Source organism: Macadamia integrifolia, chromosome 10 (genome assembly GCF_013358625.1).
Source record: "Macadamia integrifolia cultivar HAES 741 chromosome 10, SCU_Mint_v3, whole genome shotgun sequence".
NCBI lineage: Eukaryota > Viridiplantae > Streptophyta > Magnoliopsida > Proteales > Proteaceae > Macadamia > Macadamia integrifolia.
In genome coordinates this window covers 17188671-17214375 of record NC_056566.1, presented here as the reverse complement: position 1 = coordinate 17214375, position 25705 = coordinate 17188671, and the positions used below count along the sequence as shown (strand labels likewise).

Here is a 25705-nt window from a genome sequence, read left to right as displayed (position 1 = left end):
AAAAAAAAAAAAAAAACTGTATAGCAAGAAAGAAAGCCATGATTGGCATGACCTTGGGTAGCATCAACCACCCAAGGTTCAAAAGCCTGAATCCAGAGAAGCAGAGCTCTAACTTCAGCTTGCTCTCTTGAAGTTCTATCTGGAAATAGCCATCCCACAGAAGAAGACGAGAAAAGAAAGAAGCAAAGGAAGAAAACTTGATGAAAACCAAGTTTCTGTTCAATGGAGTTTCCTGGTAAAACAGGTTGGTGCTCAACACCATAATTTTCAAAACAAGACCCCTAATTTGATTTGACTCAACTGAAAATAGGATTCTCTGAAAATGGTCATAAGCAGCCAGTTTATGATGAACCTGTTCCATTTTTACAGCAAACAGGACTGGTTCACTGAAGTGAATAAAGTTCAAAACGGTAGCCCACACCATATTTTCAGTCATATATATCAAGCCAATAGAATGAACTCAGACAGATGAAGCAGAACAGGAAGGTAAATGTAGAGGAAGTATTCGCTGGAAAGAAAAGAGTACAGTATCAAGAATGTTCATCAGACTACAGTTAACACAAAAAAAATTCCAGAATATAGAAGAAACAAAAAGAGTGATGAGTCATAAAAGACATGTTTCCTCTTGAAAATGGTCATGAGATAGACATCAATTAGCCACTGAAACTCATTGCTTTACCTCTGGGTTCTTATCTATGTATACAATATTGATAAAGCTTTAGTTGCAGACTTGGAAGTCTCACCTCCTTTGTTTCACTAAGTTGTACTTATCAGTGATTTCTTTCTCTTCTTTCCTCGCTGCCTCAAACTCTTCAGTTACTGCTCTCTCCTTCTCTTTCAGAGCCTCGTATTGATCCAGAGCCTTCAAATTTGGAGCTGTTCTTTCAATTTCTGACAATAATGTATCCATCTTTTGTTTGAATTCAACCTCAAGCTTCTCACGCTCAGAAGGCCTCATGTCCTGCAGGTGTGATCTGCTAAGCTGACTATAATCAAAAACTGGTTCCTGTGATTCAGTTTCCATGGGGTCACCAATAGTCGGAAGTTTTATCTGATCCAAATCACACTTCTCCAACATCTCCTGCTTCTGCGATTCTAACTGTTCAATCTGTGTCTCCTGTAATGCCACACAAACACTAAGGTAATCAATAAGTCATACAAATATATTCTATTCAACCCCATAAACATAGTAGTCAAGGCGTCCAGGTGGGCTTCCAACGGCTGGGCAGTCGCCCACCTTATTCTAACTTCACAAGGCCTTGGGATGCCAAGGTGTCACCTAGGGTGCCTTGGGACACTTAGGTATCTAGGCAGACGATTTCTTTTACATAATTTTTGTTTTCCCTCTAAATAATGTTGCTTCTAACATTTTTTTTTGGCTTATGTACAAGTAAATATTGATGAGAAGCACGAGATCATTTAGTACCCAAAAAATAAATAAACAAATAAATTAGGAAAGAACTCAAACTTCACTAGTTCACTTCTCTTCTATACTTAAGTTTTATTATTTTCCCTCTAAATAATGTTGTTCCTACCATAATGTTTTTTTTGTAATTCTGTAATCATGTTGCTAGATATAGAGGCAAATTAGAGCATAAATTCAATCTGTATTATTGCTGCTGTAATGTCGTCAGCATAATTATGTTATTGCTACACAGGATAAAATGGATGCATAAAAAAAATTCCAGGGTGCCTAAGGTGCCACCATGTTGCCTAAGCGCTTAGGTGGCCCTCCAATGTCTTTGGTCACCTAGGCGCCTTGACAACTATGCCCATAAAAATCGCAGATCTTATTCTCTACTTCATAAGAGTGCTGCGCTAAAAGGATGATAACTCACTGAAGTCTAACCTTTGAATTTATTTGACGATTCAATTTTGCAATGCTCACTGCAATGCTAGAAGATCTTTTCTTCAGATCCATAATGACCTTTTCGCAATCGTCTGACTTGGACCTCCAGTCTACAAGGACCCAGAGAAGACAAGAAGCAAAATTCTCAAGTTATGATCAGGATGCCGGAGGGAGAAATGAAAGTAATGGGAAAACTCATAAATAAACCCTCAGGCAAAAAGATATTACCAATAAAACAACGTTATCCAGAACAAAGCAAAATGTCCAAAAACCACCTTGATTATCAGAAATGCATCCTTGAGGCTTACATCTATCACTTCTCTAGTTCAATGACAATATTGCAGCAGCAAACTGTAAAAGGATATATATATATATATATAAAACTTCCTTTTCGTTTTGGCTTTTGTTTTTTTGGGGGAAGGTAGGCCCCAAGCAGAGTTGAACTCATGACCTCTTAATTGTAGATGTTGGTCCATGCCAACTGAGCTACCCCCTTGGGGTTTTTATTTAGATTAAATTGCAACCACTTCCTTGCTTAAGGATCAAAATAGATGGAATATGAAAGCCTGAGTCTTGCAGACCATAATCAGAAACAAATCCCAAGGCTTAAATCCAACACATCTCTAGTTCTAAGTGACAATGTTTCTATTCAAACCATAAAAACGATATTTTCAATCTTCATTGCTGGGGACAAAATAGATGGCATATAAGAGGTGGAGCCTAGTGGAGAACTGTTGCTGCCTGTATAACTTATTTAGAGGAGGTAATACAAGAAAACAAATAACTTTGGTCACTACAATTTCCTAGACACTGAAGAAGACTTTCAGTTAGGTTTTAAGACGCCTGAAAGTATACGAGTCATTTGCTTTACTGCTACTTTAAACTTTGAATCTTGAAATGCTCAGCTTTTTCACTTGATCTAACTATTTAATTAGTTGAATACTAAATATATATATATATATATATATAAACCACCTATGCAGAGCTTTATAGTCCAGTCAATGACACACCTTATGAGGCCCAAACAGCTAGGCATTATCCAGCTGCAGTGACTACGAGTCTCTTTAGTTTGATTTCTATTCCCAATTTGTGGGCTATTTCTGTTTCTGGTCCAAAAATCAGGTTTGGTATCCTTCTGGAGGCCATTTCTTTAGGAGAAATAGATTGAAGGCTGTTTCTATTTTTTTATTTTACCACCATCATTGTGCAACACCATGTAGATTTCTTCAGGACATGTTAGTTCTTTCTCTTTATTTTCTAAAAAAATATTATGTTATTATCATAGAATGTGGACGCATACTGATAGAGCTGGTGTCAGTAGTGGGCTATGATCACATAATTTAAAACCAGTCTTAGAACAGATAGCCAGGGTTATATATTATAAACAGGTATAATAGAAACATTTTTAAAGTCTATGCTTGTGAAATGCACAAATACACACCCCACAGAGAGATAATGTATGAAACAAAGATTATTAAATGGGACAACCAGAGAAATTATGAGCATCAGAGCACAACAGACAAAATGTCCAGGATATTCCTTCTCCCCCACCCTCCTTTTTCCTCAACAACAATCTAGTGTGATGTCATACGAGAGGAATATGAATGAGTAGGAACCGTACCTTGTACTTCTTCCTTCCATTGGTTTATCTGATCTATAGCTTTCTCTGTCACTAGCTTGGCATCAGCATCTTTCTTCTCTACATGTCTTAGTTCTTTTTCTAAAGCACCTAGAGAAGATTGAAGCTTTGTGATTGGTGCTTCCATGTCCCGATTTTCCTCATACTCCAACCTGAAAATAATGTTGTTCGGCATGATAAACATTCCAACTGTTCAAAAGCAGCTCTGGAAGCAAACAACTCAAAACAAACATGTCTATGTTATGCAAATAGATATGTCAGAAGTCAAAACAGAAAAACACTGAATTTACTTTAGTACCACTATAATATGAATTGTTTGAGCTTACAGCATTGCAAACACTCTGTTAGCAAAACAGTCAGTATTCCAGTGCCATAATACACCAGATATAGAGCAGAAACCGATACAGTGCCACAATACACCAGATAAAGAGCAAAACAGTCAGTATCCAATTGTTGGCCATTACTCTATTGACACACCATGAAGAATGTCTCACCCAAATATTTTAAAGCAGAACTCCTGGACCAACACCTATTGCCAAGAGCCAGTAAGGCATAACTAGCAACCCCCCCCCCCCAAAAACTAAATAAATAAATAAAATGACATATCCATCCCTCTTGCACAAGAGTCAACTTTCTCTGAGCTGCCACCACCATGTGAAGGAGGAGCAGAAAAAGCAAACCCCTCTCTAAGCCCCCTAGAGATCATTAAAAAGCTAATTATAGGGTAGATAACCATTTAGGATGATATAGTAGAGGCCAAAGAAATAGCAAACACCTGAGATCACTATCTAAACCTAAATTTCATATTCCTAACAAGACCCCATCTAAGAAATTTCTTCCTTCAAGAAAGCATCTTAGAAAACCTTGACTCTGCCACTAGCTCTTTCATCTTGAACGAGTTCTCTTCAATACATCTCATAAAAAATATAGATGAGGTTAATGGTTCTGAAAAATATTCTCTTCCATTATACATTATCTTTTTCTTCCGAGGAATAGAGAAATAAGTTGCATCAGATAAGTTATGTCTCTTCTCCTAACAAATAGATCTGTTAGGAGAGGTGTGGGCTCTAATAATTGACTTGGGACCCCTTAGTACCACCAAATATGACTGGAATAAAGTCATATAGATATAAAACCATCATAGATATACAGATTTAAGACTCTTGGTAAAATTAAAATAAATTTTACAATTTCCCATTATTGATTGAAATTATATAAATCTCCGTCACCAGTGTGGTCAGTCCCTTAAATGGGCCAAAATTGGAGAATATAAGCAGGCTTAATGTTCATGGATTTGGCCCTCAAAATAGATTTGTGTTTCTCCAGCCAAATTAAGAGTGATTGAATTAAAACTTGGTCAGCAATTGTTTGTAAAGAAGATAACATCTCAATAACGTTTAGGGTACATCAGACATTCCCAAAACTGCATCTTTCATAGTAAAATGACATTTTTTTTGGGTGAATATGAAAATCAAACAACAGGGAGAAAAAAAGGGGGGGGGAATGTACAAGACCCGAAGGCCAAGAAACAGGTTACACCCCTAAGGGGGGAATAGGAGGAGTCAAAATAGATAAGGGGAGACCCCAGGAAACAACAATGAGCCAGTTCCTTGGGGAATCAGCAACCTGATAGTGAGGGATCATAGCAAGTTTGGAGGAAACGTCAAAGTAAATGGCTTTCCAAATCTTATAAAAAAATCTAGAATTGGAAGTCCATCTACGCAGGTTGCGTTCCATCCAAGTGTAGGTAATGGCTGCCCCGAAAGCAAGTTCCGCAGCTATGTCACAGATAGAGCTAGTGCCAAAGGTCATGTCAATCCATATCCATTCTCTCTCAAAGGTGAAGCGACTTCTCCTGGCCCAGCCAGCATTTGGCAAGGACACGCTTCTAGATGGTGTGGTGAAGGGGCAATCGAAAAATTAATGGTTGATATCTTCAATACCATTCTAGCACAAGCAACAAGCGGGGGGAGGGGGATACCACGATGGATGAGAAAGGCATGTGTAGAGAGACAACTGGAGAGAGCTCTCCGAACCGTGAAGCTGTGCCGAAGGATGTGAGATTTGAACCATACAATCTTATGCCAAGAATAGAGGGAATAGGAGATGGACTAGATTCCAAGCAGAAGAAGAGGAGAATTGCTTGGTGGGGGGAAAGGGGCCAAACAATTTTGTCCTCCCCACCATTAGGCAATAGGGTAGGGAGAGAGAACCAAAGGGCAGAAATGGCGTGGGAGGTAAGAGGAGCAGACTAGGAGCCTCGTGAATGATTGAAGAGACTCACGAGTCTCTAGCAAGACTCAAGGAGTAGACTGCTCTAGGGCCTACTTTAGGGAAGAGGACCCCATTCGGGTGCCAATTGTCAAGCCACCGGGAAGTTGAAGAACCGTCACCTATACGAGAGTGAATGGCATCAGTGTCAATAGGATTGACTAGAAGAATTTTGTGCCACACCCAGGAGGCATTCTGGGAGAGAGGGGTCATCCATATAATCTTTGGAAAGAATGGAAGAATAGACCCATGAAACCCAGATGCTTTTGTGCTTAGAAGCTAGCTTCCAAAAAAGCTTCAGAATGCCCACTAGGTTGGCATCTTTGATTCTTCTTAATCCTAGGTCTCCTTCAGATTTGGGACAGCAGACGGAGTATCAGCGGATTGGATGGAGGAATTTTGTAGAATCAGTATCTTTCCAAAGGAAGGTGTAGAAGAGGGATTCAATTGTCTTGATGATTGATTTCAGAATTTGGAAGACTCCCGACCAATAAATATAGAAAGATTGAAGGACCGATAAGATGATCTCAAGCCGACATTTATATGGACCCCAAGAGGATACATTCTTTTTAATGTTATTGTATCCTCTGGATTACAGGGAAGAGATGAGTTAAATTGTCAATAGTGTCATTGGAAGCATGGTGATGAAATATTCTTTAAAATGCTCTTCTAATTTCTAAATAAAGATGTTAAGAATGTTCATTTGCAGATTACCAAAATTATACACACCTTGCTCAATGTTGTGAAACTTGAATTTTGGAAGGTTCAAACCAAGCTGGAGTGACGGACCTACTTTCACTATAGGATCAAAGCATTCAAGGTGGAAATGCTCAGCATATTCATGGTGGTGACGGTAGATGTCACAATCTAAGTGACGGTGGACTAGTCTGTGTCTCATGGAAACTACTGAGTAAAGAATACATTGAAGGTAATAGAGTTCTTGTCTTATGTATGTGGCACGGTCATTGCCCTTACCAAGACTCTCGAGAAATCATTGGGATCAAGGAGCCACAGGCTCCCCATCATTACGAAGTGAAGAAATTTCTTTAATACATAAGACTACAGCAGCAGATGTCACTTGTACATTTATGATTGGTATGGTCAACAGTCAACTAAACCTAGATGTAACTGCTATCAGATATTAGTTGGACCAAGTCACCTAAAAAAGCAGGAATATTGCAAAAAATGTACACACTACCACAGTAAAGTCCTCAAATATGACAGCATGCTAAAAAACATTTTAAAAGGCTATGCCCAGAGGAAAAAATAAAGAATCACCAAGAAAGAAGGCAGGAATGGAAGAGATTAGAAATCATACTGGGACTTCAATTTTGACATCTGGTTACTTAGAGCAAGCTTTTCCTCAGCCATCTGTTGGGCAGCCTTGAGTTGGTTTTCTTCATATTCACGAATATTTTTCACCCCAACAGACTCACTAAAGACTTTGTAGATTCGGTCCACAATCTCATTAATCCTCTTCTCAAGTTTCTTGATTTCTGTTGCTCTTTTTGCAGTTATGTTTTTTAACTACCAACAGAATACAAAGACTGAAGTCAACAACTATGGTGATTAGCCAATAAAAAATTGTTTATATGAAATACATGAAAAGATAACATCATGATACCACCTTTTGAAGTTCAGGTTCAATATGACCAATTTCTTCTTTAATATTCAACTTTTCCTGCTTCAGTTTTGAAAGTTTATCTTCAATATTTTTCTGCAACAGAACTGTTCTAAGTGAATAACCAGATCACTAACTGAATCACATTGCATGATCGGAGTTGACAGAGAATAAAATAAAATAAAAACAATAAAAACACATTGTCTATGAGCTAAAATCTATGATTAAGCCACCCACATTCCTCCCAGACAACTCTTTAAAACTGGATTGTGTGTTAGCAACCTTCTTTACCCAATATATGTTATATTCAGAATCTAAACATATATGATCATATCTGGCATGGCTGCTCCACTGTAATTAAGTTTTCAAAATGAAAAGACATCTCCTGGGTTGAAGTCGTCATAGGTGCTTTTTTGTGAAGAAATATTAAGTGCATCAAAATGAACACAAGAAAAGGTGGTGGTACAATGGTAAACAGCTAAATTCCTTAATGAAAATATTAAAATTGTCAGTGTGCGACGGTCCATTGACGGCCCAAATGATATCAATATTCAAATCTTGGTGAAATGCCCCAATCCTGTTCTTCGTTACAGGATATATATTGTAGACAAGTTGAAACTCAGTCTAAATGAGATAAATTTCATATGCATTCCTGATGTATGATATTCCATGTTATTTATTTCCAACCAACTTAAGTCACTGTGTGATCATGTGGCCAATTGGACTACTCACCTTAGGCTCACCAGGCCCAACATTAACAATCCATGTTAGATCACAGCTATTTTAAATGAGATTACCTGACCAGTTGAAGGTTATTCACAACAAACCAGTTTAAAAGAATCCATCAATTCAATGCCTTTATAAGATTTTCACTTGCCTTCTCAATCTTTGAATAATCAATCTTCTTTTCAAGTCCAGTGATCCTTCCAGATGCCTCAGACTCTTTCATATGCATCTCTCTAATTGATCCAAGCTCTTCCATCTCTGATTCATAACGATCTTTATTCTTTTTAAGACCTGTGAAATAGCAAAACGTCAACATTTAAGATAAGAACGGAAGGCTAACACACATTCACAATGCAAACCTTCAATTTTTTTATCATCCCACTGCTTTGACCTAGCTTCCATTCCACCGCTAGTTCCACCAGTCATTGTACCAGACTTTGTGAGAAGAATACCATCAACAGTTACCACTAGATAAAAGAAAATCAACATAATCAACCTTCACAGATATAAAAGCATTCCAAGTATTAAAATATTAAATCTTCAACCGGATGCATTTACCCTTGAACCTCTCCCCGCTCCAGCTAAGAACCTTAGCTTCTTCAAGGTCATCACAAACTAGTGTATTCCCAACAGCATATAGAATAGCTTTTTCTAAGGCTGGATCAAATGTGTCTATTGTTAAGTTAAACAGCTCCACCCATCCAAACTTTGTACAATTTTTCATTCACAAGCATAGGAAACCTTTTCTGCTGGAACATGAATTGCAATTTTTGAGAAGCCAAGAGCATACCCATGATAAGAACCAACTTCAGCCTAGGCACCAAAGAAATGCAAATACGCATCCCTCATCTAAAAGAATTTAGGCAATCTCTGAATCATACTAACATTGATCAATCAGAGGGGATTAACATTCTAAAATTGATCAAAAGAAAATTCTAATTCTAATAAGCATAAGCAGTGAAGTTCCTTGTAATCCAATCTATATGAGCAACCGTTTTAAAGGAATGGGGTTGTGTTGCAACTCTTCCAAACGGATGATAAGATCATAAGACCAAGTCACGAAGTCAGAATATCTTTAGGGTTGGTTGACATTGGATGTGAATTAATGGTTCTTTGGCTCATTAAAATGAGGTTGACATGAACCATATTCCAAAATCAAAGAACAGACAGAAGAGGCTTAAATCCAGGAGAAAGAATTTATTTGCAACCCTGTGCATCAGGGAATTGGAATGAAGTGCAGTTGGAACAATGCCTCAAGAGTGGTTGTAGTGCCTCAAAAGGACCAAGGCAGTTTACAACAGATTGCGTAGACTGTAGACTGTAGACTGTAGACTGTAGACTGTAGACTGCCATTTTAGAAGGGCCAACTATGATTTCTATCCATTGGCCAAAACTTGTGTAAATAAGCAATTTGTTAAACCACAGTTCCTCCGCACCACTCCCACCATTCCTTGTTATAATAATTATAGCAGCCAACCATAGTTGTCACGGTGCCAAGGCGAACTAAGGCATGGAGGGTTGTCTAAGCACTTAGGCAAGAAGGCGCCCACCTTAAGGCGAACAAGGCGACCAAGTGTTATTTTTTATTTTCCCTATTTTTTAACACTATTTAGTAAGCTATATATACCTTATAACATAAAAAATAAGATTAAGCAACATCAAGTCATTAAAAATCAACATTTAGCTATATCAAATCCTAAAAAATTAACATTAATGCATATTAAGTTATAAAAAAATCAACATTTAGAGAAATGCTCTTGTTCTATAATAAGTTTGACAAGTCAAATGATTTTATTTTTACATGAGACTTTTTATATTAGTTAAAACATAAAACCAGCTTTCCAACAAGTCTAAGATTACTTAAATCTGAGTTCTAATAACAAAGTTATGCTCCGGTCAAACTTAATTTTAAGTGCACGAATGTTGTTAAAATCGCCTGAATGAAAATAATTTTATGGATATCAAAACAAAAGATTATTTTACCAGAATTTTCGTTTTTAGCAATGTTTTAACATGATAGAATTTATAAAATTTTCATAATTGAGAAAAACCCCAGCATTTAAAAGTTGAAAATCACCCCTATAACCAAAATCCAGTTTTTGTTTTTGGACTAGGGGGTTGACTTTTTATCCTTTTGGAATTTGATTTTTAAACTATTTTTATTGGATTCAAATAGGGGGTATTTGCTTATTTATGAATAATATCTTAAGTAAATGAAATAACAAATATAAATAAATAAATAAATAACTGAAATGACATTTGGCATAAATAAGCGTCAAAGCACAAGGCGACATACAGTGCAACAAGGCAACAGTCGCCTAAGCCCCAGGCAAACTTCCTGGACGCCAAGGCGACGCCTTGACAACTATGCAGCCAATAGATGAAATTTAAGCAGCACAAAAAAAATTTACCAAATGATCTTAACTAGGTAGTAATTATTAACACCAAAATTTACCAAGCAAGAGCTGGCTGTATCTGAATGTTGTTTGTAATGACATGTGAATAGACTTGATGCAACCATTTTTAACTTCCACACAACACTATGAGCCAATATGATGTCCAAGCACGGAAAGAAACAATAGATGGGTTGCAGCTCCCCCAAAAGGTGAGACAAAAAAAACTTTATAACTAAGGTAATTCAGCAATTATGACTGATCCTGTTCATAACTTAAATGGGTTCCATTAGAAATAATTACAACTTATGCAATTCCTTTGTCATTTCGCCTTATCATTCTGTTTTGAATTTCTGTTGTTGGGTACTTCACAGGAGTTTCACAAATTTTACTATTCTGATGTAGCAGTCTTATGAGAGTTAGGCCCGTTTTGTATCATCCTGCTTTTTCTTTTCTTCTATCGAATAAAGTTATTATAGATTCCAATGAAAATATCAATATATAAAGCACGTGAATGCTGGCATCCCTGGCCTATCCATTATCATATTTTTCATTTGCATCCATATATGTATGAGCAATGTTCCATGTGAAAGTGTGCAACCATACACATGCACCTAGAAGAAAATTAAATGAAAATGCACCATGTTATATATTGGGGCTTTACAACTTGCACAAAATAAAAATGCATGCATGGGATCCTGTTGCTATAACAAGTAATATCATAACATTAGATTCACAGTTTCTCCTCATGAGTGCAGCACTGCAGCTTATAAATGAAGAAGAGTGCTGAAAGAAACAAACAGGGGAAAAAGGTGCCTAAGAAATGTATCTATTTGAAAAGCCATGCATCGATTCCATGCCAAGTTGTCAACTATTCCACCATTTATACTGAAGTAGACAAACTACCAAAAAAGGATATTGAATCACATCAAAGATCAGCTTTGCAGATCCACCTAATGTGCGCAACCTCTCAAATATCGGCTTTATTCGGACCGACTGCAGAGGTATAAATGTCTGAGGAGGAAGCCTTTGTTCTTTCAAATACTAAAGAAAAAGAGAGAAAGAGAGAGAGAGAGAAACAAAATTTGTAAGACATGTATGTATATTGTTAACATAACTATAGTTCAAATACACGAATTATAGGATTCTTTCCAAATTTACACAGAAATATGTATAAAAAAAGAAGAGAAGAAGAATTGCAAATAATGAAACAACCAATTACATATATAATTGCAAAAACATTGATTAGCTAAACACCATGTAATGAATATATTTGCATCCACATGTCCATATAATAGCTGGATGTACAAGTATGACTTGTCACAAGCACATATATTATCATTGAAATCACATGTCACAACAATAAAGCTTTTGAACCTAACAACCTCAACACTTTTAACTAAAAAGCTTTGCATATTATCTTAAACTTTAGACACAAGAAAGTGGTACATTCGGCATGTCTTCTCAACAAGGATATTGGGGCCTCGCGCGCCCACGGGGGGTGGTGGCGACAATTGCTTGTTCATCCATTGCAATTTTATCCTGTGCTCTGGAATTATTCAATCTAATTAGTGCAGCTCAAGCAAAAATAATGAAGTTCTTGATGTCTCGGCACGTCTCAATTTGGCACAAGGGGAAGGTACTGGTTTCCGACTGGCAGTGGCAGGATAATGGAGCATTTAGGAGGAAATAACCAACAATATTTTTAAAGATGAAAATTATTTTCAACAGGTCATCGACAAAAACACAACCAGAGAACAAGCACAAGAACCAGACAACTATTGGGCCAAAGGAAGTAACAGGCTAACAGCAACAGACCCAAACTAAAACTTCACTTCTTAAAAGAAGGAAGACAGCAACAACTTACAACTTAATTTGGACATTGTAAATTAGAAGAAGAAGAAAAATGTGGAAAAGACAGAGAAGAGAGATAGCTGTTACCTTTGGGAGTCACAACCTTATGTTGAGACTCCCACTTCACTCAATATTTATAACAGTGACATGTGACACAACCCTACTAAGGGCATAAAAGGTAATAAAGGACATAAAAGGGAAAACAATATAAGGTTACTGTTCACGTGAACAGTACTGTGAACCCCTTAATCAATACTTCTAACAGACATCAAGTAACAAAGTATGCACATGAAAACAACCAGAGAACATCGGAACAGTGGTTTTCACTTATTTCTTTTTTCTTAATTTTTTTCTCTTTTTTCTTCGTTCGGTTATTTAAACACTTTGGATCACTTTGTCAATCTCCCATTACACAATCACTCGATCAGTTCAATACACATACTCTACAATTAACCATATTCTATATCAGGATTGAAGATTGACCAACTGAAAGATAAAGAAGTTTTATAATGTTAAGACATCATTTATCATACTTCTCTCTTCCAATGTCATATAATGAAGTTAAAAGGAAATACAGAAAAAGTAGCAAGCCAAGTGTCTGAGAAAAAAATCATCTTAGAAGAAGAAAACATATACCTTTATGCATTCTTTTCCGGTATGCTCATCCTCAACTACTACTGCATCCATAAATTTACCCATTGCAACAGTAACAGCAAGGTTGTACTTTTTTTGTGTTGGCCTACAAAGATCAGTCATACGACCATGGACTCCGGGAAAGAGACGCTTAAGGGTCACAACAGCTTGAGAAAACCTGGCATCTCGTTCATTTTCATGCCTATCAGCCTTCAATTCACGTAGCTGATCATCTATTTCACGAATCTTTAACTTCAACGATTCTTGTTTATTCCTGGATAAGAGGAAAAAAAATGTAACTTTAATCCATAGCAGAGAACATCTCTAGATACAGGACACCTACATAAATGAATCCCAAAGCATGTGCAGGGAGCAGATGGATAAACCTTCACAAGCATACCCTAACTTGAATGGAACCAATACATATGCATACAATGAGTTGACTGACCTAGATTCCCGATGATTATCTTCCATTGCACGCAGTTCTTTCCTTGCATGCACGAGCTCCTCCTCATGTTTTCCTAATGCATCAACAATCTTTCTAAGCCTTATTCGCATTTGTTCCTCCTGTGAACCGAGCTCCTGTTCCCGGTTTCTCAACTGTTGAAGATTTTCCTCCAAATTCTTTTGAGCTTCAATGTCAGCATGCTGCTGCCTATCCTGGACCTCCTTCTCATCTCTCAGCTTTGCAGTTTTCATCCCAGCATCCTCCTTACTGTGACATCAAATTTCAAAGACAGCCGTTTAAGCATCATATAAGTCAGGGAAATACATAAATAATAACAATTATTAAGTGCAAGCACAAGCACCATAAACACGAACATGAACTTACATAAAATCCTTTTTCATAACAGGCACTGCAATATAGATTGTTATGTAAATGCATATAACTGTTTATAGTAAGTCTGTGATGCAAGCATGTAGAGATTTATTTGTCAGTTCGAGATGGTCAGAACAAATTGTGCCATTTCCCATACTTTTTTTTCCCCATCTCCTATATAAACCTACCAAACCACAATAGAAAAGAAAAGCCAAGAGATTGAAAAATAGGTGCGAATGAAAGACCATTTTTTTATGATAACTTCTTTTCCAGTCAGCACAACAATATATATATATATATATTAATAGAGAAGAGACAGGAATACATAAGAGAAAGTAATATCAAAAGGTGTGAAGACGTCTCAGCATTCTTGCTTTGGTGGTCGGTAAGCCCTTGTTCATTGATCAAAGAACGAAGGCAATCGATCGATAGGCCTATGCTCGTCTCTGTGTCAAAGTTTCTGCATTGGAACCACTCCCTTAATCCAAAACTGTAATTGATGATGAAGGTCACTCCTTCCAACAGTCAATTCACTTGATTTATCCTCCTTGGCTAAAGAAGCAAAATCCCTTTCAAAGAACCTTGAATATTTAGTCTCCCAATAATAGAGTTTCTTAAGGCAGAAATCCAAAATTGAGTGGCTTGAGCTAGGTGACTCCAACACCGATTACTTCCACAAGTCCATGAGGGCAAGAAATTACGCCAACTCCATTTCCATGCTCATTGCTAGAGAGTAGAGATGGCTCCCAACTTTCCAAGGTGGAAGATATGAAAAGAGAAATTGACTATTTTGAGAATATGTTTAAACCTTCTTCCCTCCCCTCCCCTATAGCCATCCTTGAAGGCCTCCTCAACAAGCTCCTTCCCCACTCCCTTCATGGTTCCCTCTAGGCTCTCCTGCTAGTAAAGCCCTTGGGCGATGATTTTAGTATGGGTTTCTTTTACTACTGAAGCATCATCAAAGGCAATCTTATCAAGGCCCTGCTAAGCTTCTTCTACAATCCTGAACAAATTAAAGAGGTTAAATACACTTTTCTCTGCCTTCTCCCCATGAAAGAAGGGGCTTCCACCATGGTGGACATCAAGTTAATCTCTCTTTACAACTTGCATTATAAGTTCATTGCCAAGAATCTTGCTCACAAGCTAAAGCTCGTGGTTAACTCCCTTTGATACAGATACACACCCGTGGAGCGATCCATTCCCATCTGGGTATCTAGACAAAGATGAACCAGATCCATATTTTAATTTTTGGGTCTAGTAGAATTTTAGTAGTTCTTTTTATTTGTAGGAAATAATATATTTTATTCACTTTATTTTAGAAAGTCGGATACACGAGTCATAGTTAAGGGTCAGTTTAGGATGTTTTCCTTTTGGAACTTATTTCCTTCTAGCACTTGTTTCCTTTTTAGAGTTTAAGTAAGAGTTTGATTTTTTTTTCTTTAAATACTTGTAACCACCAATTGAAAAGAGAGATTGAGAAGATGAATTGAATTTTGGTTTTGGTGAAGAGCCTGCGAGCATTGTGTGCGATCCTCTTCCCCCCTTTCACTGTGTGATTCCTCCCTCTCCCCTGCAACTCTGGGCACAAGAAACAGGGGGGAGGGAGAGAATCACACACTCCCCGCAGGCACTAAAACACTCAACTCAACTCATTCTTCTATTCTTCAATCTGTCCTCTAAGTGAACGGTCACAAGCATTTAAATAGTAAAAGAAAACCAACATTAAAAGGAAACCTACTCTAATTTGAAAACTCAAATTAATTGGAAACTAAACCCTAGTAGTTATCTCCTACTTAAGCTGCCAAAAGTAAAGGACTGCATGAAAATAGGAATAAAATCCTAAAAGATCCTATTGATCAAAGACCCAAAATGGATCCGGTTCAACTCTGCCTGGATACCTAGATGGGTATGGATCACTCCACGGGTGCTTATCTCCATCACTTGGAACAAGAGGGTTTGTTGCTCAACAACAACAAAATCTTACCTGATTTTGTGATTCAATCGAAAGAAAACTTGATTCGCCATCAGTAACAATATAATGGCTATGATCCAGCCCGGCACTCATTCCAATACTAGGAGTATAGGACTCTAGGATTGGCATAAGGTTAGTCACCCACTTGTATTGTACTAAATGGTTTATAATTTGATGTCTTCTAATTCATAGTGCTTATTTAATTTGTTTTATTTGAATTATATATGTCCTAGTAGTACTAAAGATTGTGTGGAATAGCTTAGGGTAGAGATTGTTTACAACGTAGACTACCAACCTGGGTCCAAAGTCAAAGTACCATTTTGGATTTGATTTTTTAAATCTAATGTTCCATTCTGTTTAGAAGGCCTAAAATAGGTTGGATGACAAGTTTCAGGACCCAACTTGGCCATGTGGCCACCGAAACCTAACCCCAGAACTTGCTGGAAAAATACAGTTTTGGCGAAATCTCAAGATATCTCAGTTTTGGGGCCTGATTGAAACCATGCCCAAAACTAATACCTCAAACCTTGCTTCCAACTAGATGGAGCCTAAAGTTTTTCTAGGTAGGTCACTGAGATTTCTTTGCAAGGTGACTATCCTTTTTGAACCATATGGACAGGTAATGTAGTCAATGTAGACTGTCTACTGGAAAGATAGGCATCTCCTGCATTGACCAGATGTCTAACTCAACTATATGAACAACCACAATTTAGGCGTTCCCCTTGTAATTTCAGGCATCAGAACTTTAAAATATATATATATATATATATATTCCTAGAAAAAGAGGGCTTTCTTTTGCAACACGATGTAGTGCTTTTATATGTAATTCCGCACATGAACAAAGGGTGGCATGCCTAGTATTTTCAAGAAATTGTCGTAGTAGTAAGTATAAAGAATGCTAGGTGCAATGGACAGGCAGAACTGGTAAGGATGATGAGATTGGATAGAAAAAGCAGAGCAGCGCAGCCAATGTTCATATAAGTCTAAAATATCTCATAATGGAAGACTAATTCATAATTTCAACCCTCAATTAGCATAACATCCAGAATATAATATCCTACACCACATTTTTTTTTTTGGGTGAATAAATTATTCATTAACCAAGAGAGAGAAAAAGAATGGATATACAAGCCCAAAGGCAAAAGAAAAATGAAAAAAAGCCTACAAGAAGGGCGGCAAAACTCTAGAGGGTAGGGGGGGGAAGACACCAAGACACAACAATGAGCTTGTTCCTTGGGGTGTCAGAGACAAGCCGGTGGTAAAGTAATCGGAGCTTAGATTTAACATCAAAGAAGATGGCATTCCAAATCCTATCGAAGAACAGCAATTGGAAGTCCATAAAAGAAGTTTTCTCTCCTTCTAGATATGATTGATTGTGGCACAAAACGCAAACTTGCCAGTGGTATCACATATAGCAGACCCAGCAAAAGTCATGTCCATCCAGATCCATTCCCTACACAGGGGCAAAGGGCTTCTCCTACTAGGCCAATAGAAACTAAGAACTTTTGCCAAATGGAGGAAGAAAAAAGACAGTTGAAGAAGAGGTGATTGGGATCTTCAATACCATTCCAACAGAGGCACTAGGTGGAGGAAACTGGAATGTAGCGGTAACAAAGAAAGGATTGAGTGGGAAAACAACTGGAGAGGGCTCTCCAGAAGGTGAAGCCATGATGGGAAATGTGCCCTTTGAACCAGGCAATTTTGTGCCAAAGAATATGGGGGGTTGGGATATGATGAAATTCCAAGCAGAGGAGGAACTGAAGATACCCTAGGAGAGGGGGACCAGATGGCTTTGTCTCCTCTCTCAAGAGGGGCAAAGGAAAAGGGGGGAGACCAAGAGTTATTGGAAATGATAGAGGCAACCATAGAATCTGTAGCTAGGCCAGAAGAGTAGGCATATCTTGCTCCCACCACAAATAGGAGGACACTAGAAGTGGGCCAGTTATGAAGCCAAAGGGAGGTGGAGAGGCCATCGGAGACAGAACATAGAAGACTTAATAGCTCTAAGGGCAATTGGGTGAAGATTAAGGATATTATGCCAAACCCAAGAGGCATCAGGGTGGAGGGAACAGTCTAGGGGCAATCATTTTTTGGGAGAGAAGAGAAAACCTAGGAGACCCAAATGCTATTGTGTTTGGAGGTAAGCCTCCAAATAAGCTTTAGGGCTCCCGCATCATTGACATCTTGAATTCTCCGAAGACCAAGACTGATGGAGGACCGGTAGGGGAAGGGAAGAAAACTCAGAGTCGCAGGGGAGAGGGAGAAATTGCACTAAAAAGGGGGGGAGGGAAAGTGAATCGCACATACGTGCCTGCAGGCTTCACAAACACTCAACTCAATTCATTTTTTCATTCTCTATTTTCTTAATCGGTTACAAGCAAGTATTTAAAAAGAAAGCAAAACTCCTACCTAGACTCTAAAAAGGAAACAAACTAAAAAATGAAAGAAATTTTAAATTGACTCCACTCCTACATATCCTACCACTTTGGAAATAAAAGTGTGGAAATAAAAGATAACATAATAGTTTCCTAAATAAAGTAAGCAACTACAATCCTACTAGACAGAAAACTCAAATATGGATGCGATTCATCTCTGTATGGATACCCAGATGGGTCTAGATCGGTCCACGGGTGTGCATCTGCATCAAAGGCCCCCTTCAAACCTAGGACAGCAAATGGAAGACCAGCTAGTGGGATAAGGAATCTGGTGGAGTCATATTCATTCAAATCATTTTTTAGGAGAGAAAAGTAAACCCAAGAGACCCAAATGAGTAAATGTAGGAACGTTGAGGCCTTGGTTGTTGGTCAAGAAACCAGACCACCCATTGGAAATGTCACAAACTGTCAGTAGAAGTGATTCATAATCTCAATTTGAGAAAGAATGAACCTGTGTGTTAGAAGGATATAAAACCTAATAGAAAATAGACAAGTTATTCTGGCCTTTTTTATCAACTTGAATAGCAAATAACAAGCAAGGGATTATAAGGCTAATTCCTATCGAAAATATGATTGTCAAACACTCACATCCGGTTATATTCCTTTAATTGATCATCAGCTAGTTGAAGTTTTCCAACCCCATCTTGGCCTTTTTCATGTAGATCATTTAGCTTTGCGGCCACATCCTGTAAGTCATTCTTCAGCTGTTCAATTAATTCTACATGCTTCTTCTGCTCATCTTTCTTTCTGTCAAGCTCTTTCTTACTGCTTTTGATTTTTGAATTAATGCGGGTGATTTCCTCTTTCAACTTCAGAAGCTCAGGTTGCTGTGAACAAGAACAAATCAAAATGAATTCTATAAGTAAGATACCAGATATCCATAAAGCAGAATGCAACGATACTCCTCACAAACTTGTTGAATGTTGAAAGTAGTTTCCTCCAAAAGGTCATTGAATTTAATATATGTGTATAACCAATTAGAATGCTTCATCTCTTTTCAGTCAGCATATCATGAACCCATGTCCAAAACACAGAACACAGATACAAGTTATGCACAAAAGCCTCAATACAGTAACATCATTAGACAGCAGAATATGTTGGAGCTTTATTTAGCAATGGTTAAGACCCAATAAGCACTCGGATAGAGAATATTGGTTCCTATACATATCTATGTGCATACATATAGGTTTGTAAAAGAAAACAAAACCTCCATAAGGAAGAGGTTAACTACTTCTAACAGAGATTCTATATCAGTTAGTCGTGCAGTTTCCTGCTTCAGAATCAAAATTTCCACCAATCTGTAACCAGATCTACAAATCTAGGCTATTGCAAAAACATATTTTAAACATAGAACAAGGGAAGTCTGATAAAAGAATGGGATGTGTTGCCTAGGGCACTTCCATCCATAATATCTGAAGGGTTCTTCCACTCTGCCTATAATGAGAAACTGTGAGTCAACTCAGTACATTACTACATCAGAATTCGGCATCAAGATGCATCTACAATCAGTTTCAGTTATGCGGGTGAAGCTTTGCATTTCTATCCCTCGGAAGGCCCTGACCATGATGTGCAGCATCAAGCGCCTAATGACTCTATCATCGAATTTCATATTTGAATCTAAAAAATTTATTGATCACCATACAAGCATTTGAATAATGATTTCTGAAGGGCATATCAAGGCAATCCTCACTTGCACCTGACCACCGCTTTCATCTCAAACTACTACATTCAATTCCCAGCTGACATTTGTGTTGTTGGCAGTACTACTGCTTTACCTTTCACCAGATTGCAATCTACTATCAATTGTTCTCTATTCCGTCGAATCATCAATTCCGTCTTCATCTTTGAACTACAATTTTAACTTAAATTTTAACTTAAAACATATCCCCACTTCCATCATACTTTAACTAGACAAAGGATATTAAAAGAGACCCCCTAGTTGGGTTCTTGCAAATCGAAGGTTCTAATAAATCAACTTCAACTCAATCCTGATAAAGCCACAGCAATTTTTTTCCCAAAAGCCTGGAAGTCAGACTTCCCTTGTTCACGATAGCAACACTAACCCTGTCAGCGAAATCCAGCGACCCTCAATAAGACATTCCAAGCTTTTCTCGTTTAACATGGGCCACCATCACAAATATTCATCCTTCAGGCTGAAAAAATCAACAAGTACGGAGATGACGGCTATTATGCTAATCTGCTTGTATGGAATACAGTGAAAAAAAAAAATACAGCTTTGAGGTTACAAAACTAAGCATAAGTTTTGGGTCTTGAAGAAGAATAAAAAATATGCATGCAGACAAACTTGTTCACAATCCAAATATGTGTGAGTAAATAAAACTAGCACAGCCTCTAAAGTCAACATACTATCAGAAAAGTAAATAAACCCCACATGGTATTCCCCCTCCCCAAAAGCCACCCTAGTAAGAATAGATTATTGCAGGAAAAACCAAGTGCAGGCAGAATATAAAGGTGATACTCATGTCAGAAGAAAAATACATATCACATTGAAAAGTAGGTTAGGAAATTCACCTTCTTATCAAGTTTACTTTTTTTATCAGCAGTCTTCTTCTCACACAAAGCGATCTCTTTTAAATATCCAGCATTTTCCTTTTTCTTGTCACTCACTTCGAGTTCAAATTTCTCTTGCTCCTTTTTAAGATCTTCAAGGTTTCCTTTTTCTGCTTCAACCTCATCATTTATCTTCTTCGAGTCTTTCTCAATATTCAATAATTGCCACAAGAAGTGCTCCCTTTTTAAAGATTTCTGCACACAGAAGAAAGGTTGAACAATATCCACAGTAAACAGTGAAACATCATGAGGTTCACGAGCATTAACTTATAGTACTGCATGGAATACAGCAACTGAGAAAATAGCACCATTATAAGAACTGAATTTCATATAGTAAATTGATGCACAAGTAGGACAACATGTTAATTGTAGGAATGTATGTACAACCAATAAAGCAATGACTACACAATTTTCTTCAATAAAGCAATGACCAAACCAATTTCTTGAGGATAACCATTATCAAAATCATTCCAGAAGTTCGTTGTTGCAAATATAAACAAACATGTCATCTAGTTTATTTGAATGAGCATGTGCCTAGTCTTAATATTGGACTAACAACCAAGGAAACAGAATTAGAGTAAGCATCGCCTTAATGGACCTATAAAAATATGGTTTTCAGAAAAGAGTTGGAAATTGCATAGCTTATAAAATGTCCCAACAAAACTACAAAAGCAACAGCATTAGCCTTTCACAGACAAATTTTAACACCAGAATATAATTCAAACCTCAAGCCAACATAAAGCACTTCAATTTGTGATGCAGAAAGCAGGACAAGTTCAGTGGACCCATCATTACTAAGAATGTGAATAAGGATTATATTTAATGAGATACGAAATATAGTATTGAGGTTGCGGTTGTAATTTCTGGAAGGCAAGAGTCTTAATTCTAATCCAAAACTACAACAGAAACAGACATTCACTCTAACACTAAGCCGCTAACTACGACTCCATCAACGGGAATAAAAGGAAAAATTACAAAATAATCAAGTTCCAACTAACCCCTATCGTTAACCAACTCCAACATGATAAAATTGAAATCAAAATTTACATAAGCAACCCTAAGTAAATTAATGCCAAACTGAATCGATTCTCCCAGTCTTAAAAGATCCCCTTGTAATTATCTCAACACAAGTGGCATGTGTCTCAAGGTAGATGACAGGAATGTAATCCCAAGAGGGAGGGTAGGCTGATTTATCACTGGAGGAGATTGTCACCAACGAGGCATATCTAGCCCTCCCTGATTTACCTTAATGGTATTCCGTCATTCGGTGCACCATCACAGAGAATACCAGCATGTCATTGTCAAGCCCGTCCTAGAATAATGTCACAGTGCGCCAACAGGGTGACTAGGCAAGTCACATGGTATTGTCATGGACCAAACTGTAGATGTGCTTGAGCTACTGCAGTGGCCTCTTCACGAGCTATAAGTCTAAAACCTCGCACATGAATCTTCTTAAAGAGATGCTTCTGTGGAAGGTTATTTGCTTGAACAAAATCAACAGAGATAAAATGATGGAGGGCTGGCAGGGAAACGGAAAGAATGCCTGACATAGACTCAGGGTTGTAGGGGAGAGGAAGGAATCATAGAAGAGGCACACGCCACACAAAACCAAACTTAATCCAATCCTCAAATCTGATTAATACTTGTCCATAGGGTTACATATAAATAAAACAAAAGCCATCAAAAAAAGAAACCTACTCTACTAAGGAAAACTCAAATTGGAAACACAATAAAATATCCTATGTATCCCACTTTGGAAATAAAACACATAACATAAATAAATAACTTCCTAAAATCTCACTAGACTCCAAAAACCAATTAAACCCAGCTCATCTCCGTTTGGATACCCAAACGGTTTTGGATCAGTCCAAGGTTATGCACATGCATCTAAAATTTGCTTCTACACCGGTATCCACAACTGTATGAACATCTGTAGAACCAGCACCGTGCAAAAGAATACTCCCTCGTCTAAAGAAGTGAGCTTTATCAACTAGTCTATCTGAGAACGAAACAAGACTAGGGGAGTGAGATTCAACTTCATCATCAAGATCGTTATCGAGGCCAACATCTTGCTCAAGCATATTGTCAAGGCGTCGCTAGACATTCAATACGTAGTGGAGGCCTATGAACTGAAGGAATTTTGAGCATATTCTTCAAATAACTATACTTCTCTTCAGCTGTCTTGGATGCCACATCAACAGACTTGAAATCAATGCTAGCCAACCCTAGTCAAATCTCTATACTCAGTCCGTTGATATATCTCATAACCTATTGTTGGTATGTTTCCTGAGGTGTATCCACATCCTTGTTACCTTGCAGAAATTTAAGCAATTTTTGAAATTCCAAGTAAAAAATTCCGCTAGCACCTTCTTCACCATTGAATTCTAGAACCTCAACCTGGATACCATAGTCCCTGTCGGAAAATTGCCATGTGACATCTTGGGGTATAGCAAGATCAGGATGCTGCCTCTAAGGTGTATCTTCGATCCGTAAGATAAAAAACTGAGGAGCTAGCATAGATGGTGCTATTTCATCTCGCTTGGCAACAATCTCAGCGAGAAAGCCTTGAGTTTCCCCCATGAACTTGTCAAGCTTGGCCTCACTCCTCTCAACCCTAGCCTCATCTAGTTCCCGATATAACTTGTGCAACTTGGGATTCGTGATGTGACTTGCCATAGTTAGTAAATGACATAAATTTTTGGCTTTGACACAATTGGTGCGGATACAGGGTTCCAGAAACCAATCTCGGATCACTTATAGATCCACTTAAACAATTATAATCCAAGTACAAGACCCGATATCAATTTGGTAATTAAACGGAATCTAAAAGGGTAAATTGATAGTCTAAATGAGTGTTGGGTATGAAAGGGAATAACATTTATTGTGAGAGGACAATCTTGGAACATGATTAGAATTAATGGTAGAATAGAATTAGACTAGAAGAGGGATAGTTTTGGAAAATAAAAAGACATTAGAATCATGGGGGTGGGAGGGGGGATGAAGGTTGTTTTAAACCTTCCACACAACGGAATCAGCGGTGAACAAATACGATTCAAGGTGAAATCTCACCCAAATGGTCTCTGAATGTCCTGAAATTTTAGGGGAAGGTTTAAAGCTCAGAGATCAACCGATTCCAACTAACAAGCATTCAATTTTCAATCCAAAAACTGAAAATAAATTCCTGAACTTGTATTGGGCAGTACTGTAGCAGCCAGACTTGATTGCAGTGTAGCAGCTCACTACAAGAGATGAATTGAGAGGTGAGACACGAGGTCCTGGGTCACCTAGGGACAGGCTTCCTTCGACCCAAAGCCCAGGGAAAAAAGGGACTGATATGATGGTTCTACCAGTTATTCTTCTCTTCCCAACAATATCGCCCAGAAACAGGGGTGGCCAGCAAGGAAAGAAAATAACAGAGAGAACGAAGAATGAAAATAACAGATAAGAGGAACAAGAAAGATATTAGGAAAGATATACAACCTGGAAGAAGAACCGGAACTGGTTCACGCGAAGGAGAAAGAAGAAAAATCAAAGAAAAGAGAGAGAGAGATATATGCTCAGCTCACGAAAGCCATTGTTTTCAACCCAAAATTTCATTCAAAAATCTCTGAATAATCCTTCGTCCAACACATATTTAAAGACTTAAAACAGTCCTAATTCTAATCCAAAACTAGAACAGAAACAGAATTTGGCTCTAACACTATCTACATCTCCATCAACAGGAATAAAAGGAAAAATTACAAATAACTCAACTTCCTACCAACCCCCAATCGCTAACCAACTCTAACAAGACAAAATTAAAATTGAAATTTACTTAAATAACCCTAATTAAATCGATGCCTAACTGCATCAAGAAAAGGACCCATGTACATCAACTTAATAAATGATTCTCGAAAAGCAGCAACAATGGAAAGCCTAAAAATCAACAAAGAGTGAGTTGCTGGTCCTTTCACTGTGACCCATAAGCTTCAGAAGCTACCACAGTTCAGCTACAGCCTGCTATAATTTTGGACATCATAAAAAGTGTCAACAAAAGCAGATCGTAAAATGCTTACCAATTGTCCTTGCAAACGAAGATGCTTTTCCGCCTCTTCTTTCTGTTCTTTCTTCTGCTTCCTCTCCATGACCACTGTTCTCTTCTTTTGATAAACAAGTGCTGATTTTTCTTCAGCCCTGGCTTTTTGTTCTTCCAAATCCTCATAGTCTTTCTTAAGATCTTCAGACCCAGAGATCTGCTCAAGAAGCGCAGTGAGTTCCTTAGGATTTTTGGAGGCGATCGACTCCACATCACCCTACAAAAGAAAGTTAATGAATGTATAAGATTCAACCTTCAAGTAATTTAATCCTAATAACTTGCGGCGTAATTATCATGGTATGAGAGCCTAAATATTTCAACATCTATTGAATAAATAACCAAGATAAAAGAATTAAAAAGACCATAATCATCAAAAAGATGAAGTGATGAAAAAGACAATAATCATATAGCGCTTGCCCTTTTTTTTTCTTTTGGGTCACAATCCTCTTGAATCACAAATTCACCATCACCATATAGTTATCAATTGGTTTAGCTCGTGTATGAATCATTTAAAGTATAGCATGAGCCTCTTTTTTATGAATTAAAAAAGGGACCCACATGGCTTCTAGGACATGAAAATGGTGTGGGGCCGATAATTTTTTTATGTGGATTAGGTTCTCTTCTGATTATATATAACAAGTCTTATTTAGGCACCAAATGGTATGTTTCAAATTTGGGTCATGATTGGTAGTAAGGTTTAGTAGTTACTTGAGTTTCTTCAAGTATTCAATTGCATTTGGTCTACTTTAGTCATCAAATGAACTGGAAAAAGCAACAAGTAATTTAGGTGGTCTATTTTTATTTAATTAGTCAATTACTTCCTTCTTTTTTTCTTTTTTTTTTTTC

At 37.6% G+C, this 25705-nt stretch overlaps 1 protein-coding gene across 2 annotated transcripts in view; it reads right to left on the bottom strand.

Annotated features, from left to right (window-relative positions):
- Nucleotides 1-25705, bottom strand: part of LOC122091457 (structural maintenance of chromosomes protein 1) — a 31747-nt gene that overhangs the window by 2921 nt on the left and 3121 nt on the right. The window contains exons 2-15 of one of the 2 annotated variants that reach the window (XM_042661421.1): nucleotides 24840-25076; nucleotides 20746-20979; nucleotides 18802-19040; nucleotides 13435-13701; nucleotides 12990-13260; nucleotides 11419-11543; nucleotides 8665-8774; nucleotides 8466-8573; nucleotides 8258-8397; nucleotides 7387-7476; nucleotides 7078-7286; nucleotides 3471-3640; nucleotides 1850-1959; nucleotides 744-1117 (exon numbers count right to left, since the gene is read on the bottom strand). In XM_042661421.1, the coding sequence (XP_042517355.1) occupies nucleotides 744-1117; nucleotides 1850-1959; nucleotides 3471-3640; nucleotides 7078-7286; nucleotides 7387-7476; nucleotides 8258-8397; nucleotides 8466-8573; nucleotides 8665-8774; nucleotides 11419-11543; nucleotides 12990-13260; nucleotides 13435-13701; nucleotides 18802-19040; nucleotides 20746-20979; nucleotides 24840-25076 (2684 nt within the window). The remainder of the gene's footprint in view (nucleotides 1-743; nucleotides 1118-1849; nucleotides 1960-3470; nucleotides 3641-7077; nucleotides 7287-7386; nucleotides 7477-8257; nucleotides 8398-8465; nucleotides 8574-8664; nucleotides 8775-11418; nucleotides 11544-12989; nucleotides 13261-13434; nucleotides 13702-18801; nucleotides 19041-20745; nucleotides 20980-24839; nucleotides 25077-25705) is intronic. The other variant, XM_042661422.1, reaches the window with a different exon arrangement.